This window comes from Oncorhynchus nerka, linkage group LG28 (assembly GCF_034236695.1).
Source record: "Oncorhynchus nerka isolate Pitt River linkage group LG28, Oner_Uvic_2.0, whole genome shotgun sequence".
NCBI classification, from domain to species: Eukaryota; Metazoa; Chordata; class Actinopteri; order Salmoniformes; family Salmonidae; genus Oncorhynchus; species Oncorhynchus nerka.
In genome coordinates this window covers 67,244,942-67,259,207 of record NC_088423.1, presented here as the reverse complement: position 1 = coordinate 67,259,207, position 14,266 = coordinate 67,244,942, and the positions used below count along the sequence as shown (strand labels likewise).

Genomic DNA, 14,266 nt, shown 5'->3' with positions numbered 1-14,266 from the left:
GTTTGAAGGACACAATTATTGTTTCAATAAAACCTTTTGAAGGGTAACACTCACACTTCCGGTCAAACGTTTTAGAACACCTACTCATTCAAGGGTTTTTCTTAATTTTTTACTATTTTCTACATTGTAGAATAATAGTGAAGACATCAAAACTATGAAATAACACATATGGAATCATGTAGTGACCAAAAAAGTGTGAAACAAATCAAAATAGATTTTATATTATATTTGAGATTCTTTAAATAGCCACCCTTTGCCTTGATGACAGCTTTTCACACTCTTGGCACTCTCTCAAGCAGCTTCCAACAGTCTTGAACGAGTTCCCACATATGCTGGCTGCTTTTCCTTCACTCTGCTCCTCCCTAACCATCTCAATTTGGTTGAGGTCAGGTGGATTGTGGAGGCCAGGTCATCTGATACAGCACTCCATCCCTCTCCTTCTTGGTAAAATAACCCTTACACAGCCTGGAGGTGTGTTGCGTCATTGTCCTGTTGAAAAACAAATGATAGTCCCACTAAGCCCAAACCAGATGGGATGGTGTATCGCTGCAGAATGCTATGGTAGCCATGCTGGTTAAGTTCCCCTTGAATTCTAAATAAATCACAGACAGTGTCACCAGCAAATCACCCCCACATCATAACACCTCCTCCTCCATGCTTTACAGTGGGAAACATGCGGAAATCATCCGTTCACCCACACCTCGTCTCAAAGACATGTTTCCAAAATAAACATTTCCACCGGTCTAATGTTCATTGCTTGTGTTTTTTGGCCCAAGCAATTCTCTTATTATTAGTGGTGTCCTTTAGTAGTGGGTTCTTTGCAGCAATTCGACCATGAAGGTTTGATTCACAGTCTCCTCTGAACAGTTGCTGTCGAGATATGTCTGTTACTTGAACTCTGTGAAGCATTTATTTGGCCGATTTCTGAGGCTGGTAAAACTAATGAACTTATCCTCAACAGGAGAGGTAACTCTGGGTCTTCCATTCATGTGGAGGTTGAAGGTTTTTGCGACTGCACTTGAAACTTTCAAAGTACCTTCAAATGTTCCGTATTGACTGACCTTCATGTCTTAAAGTAATGATGGACTGTCGTTTCTCTTTGCTTATTTGAGCTGTTCTTGCCATAATATGGACTTGGTCTTTTACCAAATAGGGCTGTATACCCCCCCACCTTGTCACAACACAACTGATTGACTCAAACGCATTAAGAGGGAAAGAAATTAACAGGCACGCCTGTTAAGGAATATTGTTATTGACCAAATAATTAGTTTCCACCATAATTTGCAAATAAATTCATTAAAAATCCTACAATGTGATTTTCTGGATTTTTTTCCCTCATTTTATCTGTCATAGTTGAAGTGTACCTATGATGAAAATTACAGTCCTCTCATCTTTTTAAGTGGGAGAACTTGCACAATTGGTGGCTGACTAAATACTTTTTTGCCCCACTGTAGATACTTTTGTACCTTTTTCCTCCAGCATCTTCACACGGTCCTTTGCTGTTGTTCTGGGATTGATGTGCACTTTTCACACCAAAGCACGTTGATCTCTAGGAGACAGAATGCATCTCCTTCCTGAGTGGTATGACGGCTGCGTGGTCCCATGGTATTTATACTTGTGTACTATTTTTTGTACAGATGAACGTGGTACCTTCAGGCATTTGGAAATTGCTACCAAGGATGAACCAGACTTGTGGAGGTCTACAATTATTTTTCTGAGGTCTTGGGAGATTTCTTTGATTTTCTCATGATGTCAAGCAAAGAGGCACTGAGTTTGAAGGTAGGTCTTGAAATACATCCACAGGTACACCTCCAATTGACTCAAATTATGTCAATTAGCCTATCAGAAGCTTCTAAAGCCATGACATAATTTTGGATGTAAACTTCTGACCCACTGGAATTGTGATACAGTGAATTATAAGTGAAATAATCTGTCTGTATGCACAAAGTTGATGTCCTAACCGACTTGCTAAAACTAGTTTGCTAACAAGAAATTTGTGGAGTGGATGAAAAACTAGTTTTAATGACTCCAACCTAAGTGTATGTAAACGTCCGACTTCAACTATTTATATATTATTGTAATGGCTGGAATGGAATAAATGTGGTTTCCACATGTTTGACACCATTCCATTTCAATGAGCGCATCCTTCAATAGCTCCTCCCACCAGCTCCAATAAAAAAAAAATATATATATATATATATATATATATATATATATATATTCGGGATGGGGAAATGTTTTCAGAGTAAACTTAAACAACTAAAACCAGATATAAAGAATGTAGAAAAGACAGACCTATATATTTTTAAATAAAATCATCTTTGAGAACTAACAATCACCAAAATAAAAGCTAGACAGTCAGGGAGAATCAAAGATGTTATGCAATGATGCATTCAGGAGTGTTTTTTTCATGGCATGGGGCCCCCATTGATTTTGTTATAATGTTTGAGTCACTCAGATAGCATTAGCCATGGTGAAATGTGTAGAATTGCAGGAAATTAACTTTAAAACCTCAAATGTTCTCTCAGCCCAAAGGTAAGATGTGTAGAATTGCTGGAAATGTGCTTTAATTCTCAGCCTCATGGCAAAATGTGTAGAATATCCAGAAATGAGCTTCAAACAGATACATTTTGTCACTGCGGCCTACAAGAGGGCCTCTAAAATTTCCGGATAGCGACCACACCCACCAGCTATGCCCCATTATGATCCAGAAAAAGCCCTGCACACACAAACACACACTACCTCAGTCAGTCAGCACTCAATGTCCATGTCTAGCCTCCCTTCTCTGTCTCCTGGTCTGTACTGGTTATTCTTCATCTAGTTCCAACCACAGGTATGTCCATTAGAGGCAATAATGCATGTATTTTTCACAATTATCATACACTACATGACCAAAAGTCTGTGGACACCTGCTCGTCGAACATCTCATTCCAAAATCATGGGCATTAATATGGAGTTGGGTTCCCCTTTGCTGCTATAACAGCCTCCACTCTTCTGGGAAGACCATTAGCGAGGTCAGGCACTGATATTGGGCGATTAGGCTTGGCTCGCAATCAGCATTCCAATTCATCCCAAAGGTGTTCGATGGGGTTAAGATCAGGGCTCTGTGCAGGCCAGTCAAGTTCTTCCACACAGATCTCGAGAAACCATTTCTGTATGGACCTCGGGCGCATAGTCATGCTGAAACAGGAAAGAGCCTTCCCCAAACTGTTGCCACAAAGTTGGAAGCACAGAACCATCTGGAATGTCATCAAACTTTACATTTGGCACTATGCATTGGGCAGGAAGTGTTCTCCTGGTATCCGCCAAACCCAGATTCGTCTGTCGGACTGCCAGATTGTGAAGTGTGATTCATCACTCCAGAGAATGCGCTTCCACTGCTCAAGAGTCCAATGGCGGCGAGCTTTACACCTTTCCAGCCGACTCTTCGCATTGCGCATGGTGATCTTAGGCTTGTGTACGTACAGCTGCTCGACCATGGAAACCCATTTCATGAAAGTCCATACTAACATTTCTTGTGCTGATGTTGCTTCCAGAGGCAGTGTGGAACTCTGTAGTGCGTGTTGCAACAAAGGACAGACAATTTTTACACGCTACAGTACATGTTTCAGCGGTCCTGTTCTGTGAGCTTGTGTGGCCTACCACTTTGTGGCTGAGCCGTTGTTGCTCTTAGATGTATCCACTTCACAATAACAGCACTTACAGTTGACTGGGACAGCTCTAGCATGGCAGAAATTTGACGAACTGACTTGTTGGAAAGGTGGCATCCTACGATGGTGCCAGGTTGAAAGACACTGAGCTCTTTAGTAAGGCCATTCCACTGCCAATGTTTGTCTATGGCTGTGTGCCCGATTTTATACACTTTTCAGCAACGGGTGCGGGTGAAATAGCCAAATCCACTCATTTGAAGGGGTGTCGACAAGGTTTGTAAATATAGTGTACTCTCAGTAAAATGTCAAACCGGTCTATTAGACAGTCACTCAGAAAAAGCCTGGAGCTACATTAATATATTACAGTATATTGATTTGTATCTCATCATGACTTCAAGAAAATGAAAGAAAAATCTACAAGGCGTCCTTAGGGATGAGAGCAAAGCGTATGCTGTCTATTTTGTACACAAGGTCAGGTGAGGTACAAAGAAAGTGAAATGCTCTGATACTACAGTAAACCTCTTCTTTATTGGTTGTCCTCTACAGCCCTTACCTGTCAATCATACCCTTGACTCCCATTAAGTTCTCCTAGACCTTAAAACCCCTCTGACACCACCCCCCTTACCTACTCCACCACCACCCCTCCAAACAAGCACTATCATCCTTCAATGTCACCTCATCGATTGATCTGGCTCTAAAGCCTGTGCTGTGAGTTGGCGTGGTCAGATACAAAGCCACACAGGGCAATCCATCACCCAGCCCCAAACGCTTAGTGTGACAGTCTGGGGGGGGGAGCACTGCCTGCCTGCCTGGCTGCCTCTACTCCTGACCCCCAGCGGCCCGGCGGGGTGAGGCAGAGGGGGCATCATGGACCTGTCCATGTCAGCTCAGCTCCAGGCTCTGTTATTGACACTACCGGCCCGGTGCTTTCAGCACAGCAACCCTGCTACAATTAGCGCCAATTGCTGACAACTAGCCGATAAGGTTGAACAGCAGCCCCTGTCTACTCCCCACCAGCCTCCCGCCCCGGTGTGTCTCCATTGTTCAGGTCTGTGGATTGGATCCCCGCAAGTCCCTTACAGAGCACTACTTACTACTAACACACACAAGGCAGACTGCAGTAGAATACCTGACAGCACACAGACAGGACATGAGGTTGGAGTCAACTGAAACAACATGTTAGAAGTAGTAGTACCAGTAGTAGTGTACTATAGTTGCAATGTACCTTCTGAGGCTGGAAGGTAGGCAGCATGACGGTGGTGGCACCCACCCAGAGAGGGCAGAGCAGCTTGTTGACGATGCCATGGACGTGGTGCAGGGGCAAGGTGTGAAGGATGACATCATCTCTGGACCAGCCCCACTCTGACACCAGACCCTGAACCTGGGAGAGAGGGAGACATGAGAGATCTACTGAGCTATTAGGTCATACAATGTTTTCCTTACAGTTCTTTGGACATTTCCTTTCTATATAATGATGGGTAGCTCACTCAAAAGCTTTCATGGTGGTCCTGCCTGAAGGTTTCTTTCACTCCTTATCAAATACAATTATGAATGTAACCACCGTGCAAGAAGAGAGTAAACCCCTGTCTTTAGTCAGCAGGGCCAGATAGCTGGAAGGAGCAGAGGGAATGGATAGTGTCCCTAAGCGCTCAACCTTCCAGGAACCATCTCTTCCGTGTTCCCTCACCGAGCTCCCTCCCTGGGCTTGTCATTTCCAAATGAAGCTCCTTAATTGAGGGTGATCTAATTTTCCACTCTATTGGACATGCAGGTCAATTTTGGTTGAAAATGTACCAAAATAAATCCTCCACAGCCTGAAGTGCCCCATGTAATGAAATAATTTGGCCGATTATTCAGAAAGCTCATGTGGAACAAAAGCAAAACGACACTGTGTCCATCGTATGTGTAACCCCCGACAACCCACCCTTACGTACTACCAAAGGGCTACAGAAAAATGTCTCAGCAGAAACCCTATTAATACTTCGAGAAAAAAAGACTTCTCTGAAGTTCGCAGTACCGACACCAGGAAATAAAACATTTAAAAAATACTAACATTAACTACGTTTCCATCCAATTGGCGACAGGTGTTCATGCGAATATATTAAAAAAGACTAAAATACAAAAACAATATGAGTTGTGTTTCCATCTAATTGACCTGTTGCAGATAACAGGCTGTGCGAAGTACATATAAACATGTTTTTTTGCGGTTAAATTTCCATGTACCAAATAAAAATAAAGTTAAATGGGTTACCATTGCATTTTCAACTCTACTGACAGTTGTCTCAAAACATTTTGCGTTATAGCCTACACGATGAGATTATGGAAAAAATAGCGATATTTATTTTGATTTGTCAAACGGCAGCCAAGCTCCGGTGATCATGTCAGAAGAATAAGACCCTAGATATTTAGCATTGAAAGCAGCATCAAGCTCATCACCTTGCACTTTCACCACCCTGTGAAGTTAATCATAACTTATTTCACCTGAAGCTTTATAAACTGCATGGTTTCCCAACGAGTTGTAGTGGGATGACCACACAACATGTCCTCACGTGACTCTAAGTTTACTTTGATATGATGATTATTATATCAATATTTAATCAGCGTTTCCACCTACATTTGTTGCATTATTCATTTTACCGAAACCTTGTCTAGCGTATTTTGTTTTGTCGATGTTTGGAAGGTTTCCCGAAAAATATTATGTTTCCATCAGGACTGTCATGACATTCTTTTATCCGATACGTACTTTACTCTAAATTGTTATTTTATTTAACTAAGCAAGTCATTTAAGAACAAATTCTTATTTACAATGACGGCCTACACCGGCCAAACCCATACGACGCTGGGCCAAATGTGCGCCGCCCTATGGGACTCCCAATCACGGCCGGTTGTAATACAGCCTGGATTCGAACCAGGGTGTCTGTAGTGACGCCTCAAGCACTGAGATTCAGTGACTTAGACTGCTGCACCACTCAGGAGCCCTGAAAAGGTTGGATTGAAACCTGGTTAGTATCAGTAATGGGGAAAAAAAGCTGAAGTTTAACTTTCAAAATTCAGTCCAACCTTCAGACTGATCAAATATTCAACATGCCTCAGTACATCATTATGATAAAAAGCAGTGTACAGAATAACAATAGTATTCATCTTATGCTCACAATTCATGCATATAACAACTGAATAATCAATTTACCATGGCCTGAATGTTGCTGTGAGTGTGGAGAACCCCTTTGGGCCTGCCTGTGGTGCCGCTGGTGTAGATGATCATGGCAGGACGCTGGGCCCAGTCTGTGATGCCAGGCTCAGGCTGGGTCTCTGGGGCTTCCAGCAGGGAGCTGAGGCTGGAGGTGGGGGGCAGCTGCAGGTAGGGCAGTCCCAGTCTGTGGGCGAGGGGCTCCATGGTGTCTGCGTACGGCTGCCCAGCCACCAGCAGGGAGCTCTGGGAGTCAGAGATGATGTACTCCAGCTCAGACGGAGGGTGCTCCCTGTAGAGAGGCACGGCCGTTCCGCCACACATCCAGGATGCCCACTGGGCTACAGTGTACGAGGCATCGTTGGCGCACAGGAAGGAGATGCGCTTCCCCTGCAGGTCCCCAGAGGGACAGTCCAGAGCTGCCTTGATACGCCCAGCCAGGCCCCTACTACTGCCGTACAAGTCCCTGTAGCTGTGGCTCCCACTGTCGTCCACTATGGCCAGCTTGTCCCTGTACACTTGGGCTCTGGAAAACACAGGGGCACTGTCCCCTGCTGCAGCCTGCCTTGCTCTTGTGGAGGTGTAGGCTCTCCTCAGGACCTGTCTCAGCAGCCATCTCCCTGGCCCTGCCTCACACTGCAAGCAGGCCAAAGCAGAGCGCCACAGAGGGACTGAGTGACGTACTGCCCCTGGCAACATGATGGGACACTATGCTGCTCAAAGCTACCAATGTTATCCTCATAAAAAGTCCATCCTCATGATGTCAAGCCACACAATGGTCACATTGGAATACCTGTTCATTTTGAGAGAGATTCATAATTAACATAGGCTAAGTGAAATTGTTTTCATAAGAATAGACGCTATCCCTGCTATAGTGATAAGACTGTATTTCTGACAGGCTTGCAGTTAGCCTTTATCCACAGTGACACCTCTATGAATACTGTGCAGGCTAGACTGCTGGCAAATATCTTGCTATGCCAAGCTGTTTATTTTGAAAGGACAAATCCTTCAGGGACAGGCAGTGGCACAGAATAATAATCCGTTTGTGGTGTGAGCACACTGTTGGTTTTTGCTTCAATCACTTCGGTATACAGTTTAGCTTTTACAGATACAGTGACGTAACTCTGACTTGATCTTTGGACATGGGATTAATGGTGCAGCTAACTGGCTAGCTATCGTAACACCACTCAATGAATATGCTCATAAATAGCAGCTAGCTTAGCTAGCTAGAACATGCTGGTGAAGACTGTGATTTTTAGCGAGAAAACCCGACTGTGTTTTACATTCTAACATGCGATGTTAGTGTGTTTAAACGATATCCATTTTCTCAAAGAGCGCAATGTTGGCTAACCTGGTAATTCAAACCTACTGCTAATGTAAATATTCACCTTACCCAAACATCGGTTATTCTTGTGACGGTGCGTCACAATAAAACTCCGAATGGAAACTGGAGCTAGATTTTGGGGTTCTGGTTGTGAAACACGGAATCAAAGCAATCTGAGACTGAAAATCCAGGTTTTGTTCAATTTGCAGGATATATAAACAATAGTACAAACAAGTCCTTTTCATTCTGCAATGCTTGACTACTTTAAAACACAGATGTATCTGTGCTTTATTATGATGTTAGGCTACACTGTCCAGGAAAAGGTGTGGAGTTGGAGGAGATGCTACTCCACTTTAACACAAAAGAGCCAATAACCTTGTTGTACATTTAATTGAGTTATGTTTATGCAATTTGGTCATTCTATTTTTTTTTGGGGGGGGGGGGGATTTGTTTTCCTGGATCAAGAGTGGTGAGGAATCAAGTGGTAGAAGACTTCACTGACCTCTTAAAATAACCTCTATAACTATTGGTAACCCATTCATTAATGTAAACTATGTAAAATCTCAATGTTTGGAGTTTGCAAACTTGAATCTCTTTCCACCTCCTCTTGCCTCAACCTGGTGGCATCTGTTGTTGAGAATCTCACTAAGACTTCTGTTGTGAACACGTGTCAATTCAAACTGAGACATGGGCCATGAGGGAGATGGAAGAGGAGAGAAAGTGGGATATGCACCACACAGAGTTGTTTTGGCATTAGATCACTCTATGCCAGTTCTCCAGTGTGCCAACTAGCTTGGCATCATCTCACAGAGCCGGGCACATTCAGCCACCAGCTGGCAGTCGCGGGCCTCAGATAAGAATTGTTCAGACATGGCACTCATTCAAAAAGTTTTCACTTCCCTGAACCCCTACATTGCAAACGAGGATGGCATGTTCCTATGAAACTGGAGGCTTTGTCTCAGAAAAACTCCCCTCCAGTTTCAGAAGTAGTATCGTCAAAGGGAGAGCCATTCCATTCACAGAGGAAACGCCAGTCGAGAAGATGCCACCAGCAGCTATATCATCTTCATAGAGCATCCCTTTATCAGAATATTGGCTCAGTAATTGACACCGCTATACTGATACAACATAACCTGTCGAATGTGGATACATATTTTTGTTTTCTACGTTTGTGCTTTGGTCACAAATACCATGTTTGTTTGGAATAAAACGGCTTATTTGCGACTGTCGAGGTCAGCCATGTTGCTGACACATACCATAAGGCAGATCTGGAATTCCAGCCACTCAGCACTACACATGGAGCTGCTCTGGAGAGACACACTGGGATGGACACAATGGGGGGCATGGTGACCTGGCGAACAGACGCTTGGCACTCCGCTCTCCTCTCAGGATGCCAGCCAGCGCCTGCCGTTTTGACGGAGCTCCGGAGCGGGCGTGCAACTTGGCCGGCAGCGGGCGCCAACTCCCCTTTCGGTTGGCACAGGACTGGCACAAGACTTCAGACAGAAGAGAGTGTGTGAGAGTGAGAGAGGACCCCCTCATATCTGAGGGAAGGAGAGGCGCGAGCTGGGAGAAGAAACCGTCGGGAGTGCCAGAACATGTGTCAGGTTGGCACCATGTGAGAATGATCTTGGCAAGCGCCTCTACTCTCCCCCTCTTGCCCCACTTGGAACACATGGTACGTCGGCAGCGGCATCTGGCCGCGTTGACTCTCAGCAGCTGCGCTTTGTCTTCGCCAGTTGGGACGCTTGGCACTGCCACTTCATCAACTACCTGTGGATCCTCCCGGGCGTAGAGGGGGCGATGAATTATTCTGAGCTGCAGCTGCAAACTTGACTTCCATCCAAGAGATGCAGCACTGTAAACATCTGACTATCTCACACCACCCACATACTAACCACCCTGGCCGGGACCACTGCGTTTTGGCTGTGCCCAAGCTTACTGGGATACATCTCCTTGGGCGATGGTTTATTCTCGGCGAAAGACAGAGATACTGCTTTTTTTCTTGTTGGGAAAAGTTGTTGATGCTTTCAAAAGCCAGCTGAGGATTTTGCTGTACAAAGCGACAAAAATGCATTCAATCTTTTGCTAAGGAATGATTACGATTGAATGGATGACCTTTCCACTCTCTTTTGAGTCTTTTCAAAATAATCGATGCGGCGGCACCGAGGTCATTTGTTAGAAAAGCTCTTAGAAATATTTTCAACTCAGAGGAAATAAATAACAGAACAAGAGACACTCTCCTTGGTTAACACAGTGTTTATCTTCTTACAGAGCTGTCTGGAGAGGAATTGTATCACATGCTTTGCTATGACTGGATCGCTGTGCTCCATACACTCTTTGGGACTAGAATGGGACCTCACTGAAGCCTAATGCTCCCCATCTGTGCAAAAACATGTTTGGTTTATGCTGAACCGTTAATTAAAATATCTACTATGAAAGGCCCACATGCTAGCTTTCTGGGGCAATTCCCTGAGCTTTACTACTGTACCCTTTTCCAAACGTCAGCAGCTCCATCTCCTTCGGTGTTTACAGAGTCCTCACACCAGTTGTAAGGGATATACAGTGTCTCTTCTCAGGATAACTCTGTCATGTTCTTTCAAAGTAACATGAAAAGAAACCTCTCGAGTCTCGATTGAAGTGTAAAACAACTTTTTTTTTTGTGCATTAACCACATATGTGATTCCTGACATCAGGGAGAGAATTTTGACAAAAACACATCTTCTATTATATTTAAGCGATCCAGACATCCAGAGGACTTTGGAGCCTGGGGGTTCACCCCTAGCAAGCTACGTGACCTAATTTGGATTTCAAGTGCTTGTTTCGTTCTGGATGGGGTTTTTTATACAGCGAATAATACTTTGTAGGCAAATAGATCATTTCTGTCAAGATTCAAAGGACGTTATTTTTCGTGTTCTGCTGATAGTGACCCACTGGGAGTTTGGCTCCATCTGTGTCGCTCTGACCCAGTTTAGCCCTCGGCCACGTCCAACTGTTCCGTATCCCAAACATGTGTGCTGTGGTGGGGGATAAGCAAACATCACCACTCGGGACTCTGAAACACACACTGCAGATATGACACTGGACCCATCTCCTGTCTGCCCATCTTCCCACAGCATATGTCATCAATGCTGGCCCCCAAGAATCCCACTCATTCTGGAGATGGATTTGGAAAAACCCTCCTGCTTCTGAGGGGTATTCCTTTGTGTGGCAACTGCTAAAATTAGGTTATGGGGGGCGTGTGGTGGGGGTGTATATGTCTCTCTCTTTATCTTTGTTTGCACTGTATGTGTTTGTATGTTTATGTGTGTGTGATGTTTTGCCAATCTAGGATCGGCTATAATGTGTGCATTGTCATTGGCCCAGCTGCTCAGTGCCTGACCTCTGACACCCCCGTCTCCCCACCCTCCAGTACTGACCTGGCCAACAAACAACCATGGGGTTGGCAGACAAGCCATGCAGCTCACTAGCCAGGGCAGAGACTTTAAAAATGCCCTTTGTTGGCAGACAGGCATGCAGACAGTATCATTGCACAGGGCTGAGGCCCACTGGGGACCTTGGTGTGTGAGGCACATATGGAGCACCAGGCTGGTGATGAGCTGCTGATGTGAGCTGCTGATGGCCTTGGAGAGCTTCTCCGTCTGCATGGGGGGTTAATGGCTCTGTAGCCTACTACCTACTTACTGTATATGAGCTTGGACAGGCCAGGGCTGAGATGATGGCCTTGTGGCAGGTGGGAGCTGCTTCCTCCAGGTCACACAGTGACAGTATGTTGACTGTACAGTTAGTTCACCAGGTAGAAACAGTAAGAAGTCTGATGAATAGGAGTGTGATAACTGGTGAAGGTTCCTCCAGCAGGTATCCTCAACCAATCAGTCACTGAGGGGCTTGCTCCACTGGCTTTATTATAAACTTCATAGAGCAATGGACCGGCTGATGGTTTCCCACTAATGACTTATAGATTCCCTTCTTTCCCTTTCAACATCCTTCCAAGGAAATGGAAACAATGGAGCAGGACCGACAATCAGGACTTTTCCTAAATGTACTCCCAGACTAACTCTAACTTTCAGAGATATATGTCGTTTAGCAGATGCTTTTAGAGTTGAGGCATCACCGCAAGCCACCACACAAAATATCCTGCTGTGTTTGGGGTTTGCACTTGGAAACGTTATATTACATCCAGATGTCAACTTTGATTCTTTAATCTAATCCATATACGTCCTCTTTCACAATGTGTTCCTAATTTAAGGAAAAATGCCAAATTCCTTCCTAAATTCAAATGGAGGGATTGTGTTTATTATGTCTAAGGCATTGCATGTGTTTGCAATACATGACGTTTATGGTTTATGTGGACATGAGAGAAATAAATCACCTGAAACATACATCTCCCTCTTTTAACACGGAGCACTGTTTTTATTTCCCCTATCCTATTTCTCTGCACAAAGCTTGACATCCGTCTGTCTTCCTCTTCACTCTTCTCTCATTACATTACCCACCTCCTCCCCTCTCTCTCTCCCCCTCTATCTGAGACTGGCACTCTGCTTGGGTGGTGTGTTCACAGAGAGACAGTGCCATATGCTGTCTAGCCTCCCAGGGAGAATGTAACAGTACCAGCTCTGCTGCAGTGCTGTGGCTGGGGCTGGGGCTGTGGCTGTGGCTGGGGCTGTGGCTGGGGCTGTGGCTGGAGCTGGGGCTGGGGCTGGGGCTGGAACTGGGGCTGTGGCTGTGGCTGGAGCTGGGGCTGTGGCTGGGGCTGGGGCTGGGGATGGAGCTGGGGCTGGGGCTGTGGCTGGGGCTGGGGCTGTGGCTGTGGCTGGAGCTGGGGCTGGGGCTGGGGCTGGGGCTGGGGCTGGAGCTGGGGCTGTGGCTGTGGCTGGGGCTGTGGCTGGGGCTGGAGCTAGGGCTGGGGCTGTGGCTGGAGCTGGGGCTGGGGCTGTGGCTGGGGCTGTGGCTGGGGCTGGAGCTAGGGCTGGGGCTGGGGAAGTGGCTGGAGCTGGAGCTGGAGCTGGGGCTGTGGCCGGGGCTGGAGCTAGGGCTGGGGCTGGAGCTGGGGCTGGGGCTGTGGCTGGGGCTGGAGCTAGGGCTGGGGCTGGAGCTGGGGCTGGGGCTGTGGCTGGGGCTGTGGCTGGGGCTGGGGCTGTGGCTGTGGCTGGGGCTGGGGCTCATGCATGCTTAACAAGGAATCAAGCATTATAACTTTTTACTGTGTAGTGTTAACCCAAGGGTATATTTGTTAGGGGAATAGTCTTATCAATATCCAGGATTTCTTGGTAATGATCTGATATAATCAGTCAGACATATTTAACTTGTCCCGCCATCCAGAAACATCACACACCGTATCTACAGAGCCTCTCTCTAATCCCACAGTGGATCTTCATCATTGTCCTCTAGTTTTGTGTCCTCACACAGACTCCTCTGTGTAGCTGTGCACTGTGACTGCACCCTCAGCTGTTATTGTCTTCATTCTGTGAGCTGCCAGCTCCTGACAGACCTGTCCCATTTTTCAACAAGGGAGCCTCAGAAAGCCCTCCATACTAGTGAACACTTCACGCCTGTCGTAAACAACCAGAGAGCTGTTGGGATTGATTCTTGAAAATAGTCGACCTTGTAGCGAGTGGACCTGTCAATGCCTCCCCACAGCTGCAAATATGAAGTCTTCAAAAATTCATCACAGGCAGTGATGTGAAATGTGAAAATCTTTTGTTCAGAGGCGCCATATCTCAAGTCTTAAAGAGGCTCTGAACTTTTTTTCTCCCTCTGTGTACTTTGAGTGGTGGTAGTGGTGGAGAAGGAGGGTGTGTAGGTAGAGGATGTGAGTGTGTGTGTGTTGAGGGGGATGCGTGTTCAGAATTCATCTTGTCTGTGTATTCATTACCACTTTGCATTTCAAGCAGAGGGGTTCAGTGCTCCACTAAATCGCAGGAAGGATTGTTAGGCACGTGTGTTATTAATTTTTTCAAGTCCCGTGGCGTCTGTATGAATCTTAATGCTGCTGACTGGGCTGGTGCGCTATCGACTTTCTTTAAAATATGAGGAAGCTTGCTGGAAGCGCCCAGGGTCATTAGCTGAAGAGTGGGTGCAAATCCCTCTCTCAGGCAGTATGGC

The 14,266-nt window shown here is 45.7% G+C and overlaps 1 protein-coding gene across 3 annotated transcripts in view; it reads right to left on the bottom strand.

The window, feature by feature from the left end:
- The window catches only part of acsf3 (acyl-CoA synthetase family member 3), a 46,139-nt gene extending 37,830 nt beyond the window's left edge, over nt 1–8,309 (bottom strand). For 2 of the 3 annotated variants that reach the window (XM_029641382.2, XM_029641384.2), the window contains exons 1-3: nt 8,231–8,309; nt 6,838–7,630; nt 4,876–5,031 (exon numbers count right to left, since the gene is read on the bottom strand). In XM_029641382.2, the coding sequence (XP_029497242.1) occupies nt 4,876–5,031; nt 6,838–7,536 (855 nt within the window). In that variant the 5' untranslated portion in view covers nt 7,537–7,630; nt 8,231–8,309. Of the gene's footprint in view, nt 1–4,875; nt 5,032–6,837; nt 7,631–8,225 lie in introns of all 3 variants that reach the window. The other variant, XM_029641383.2, reaches the window with a different exon arrangement.
- Nucleotides 8,310–14,266: the final 5,957 nt, after the last annotated feature.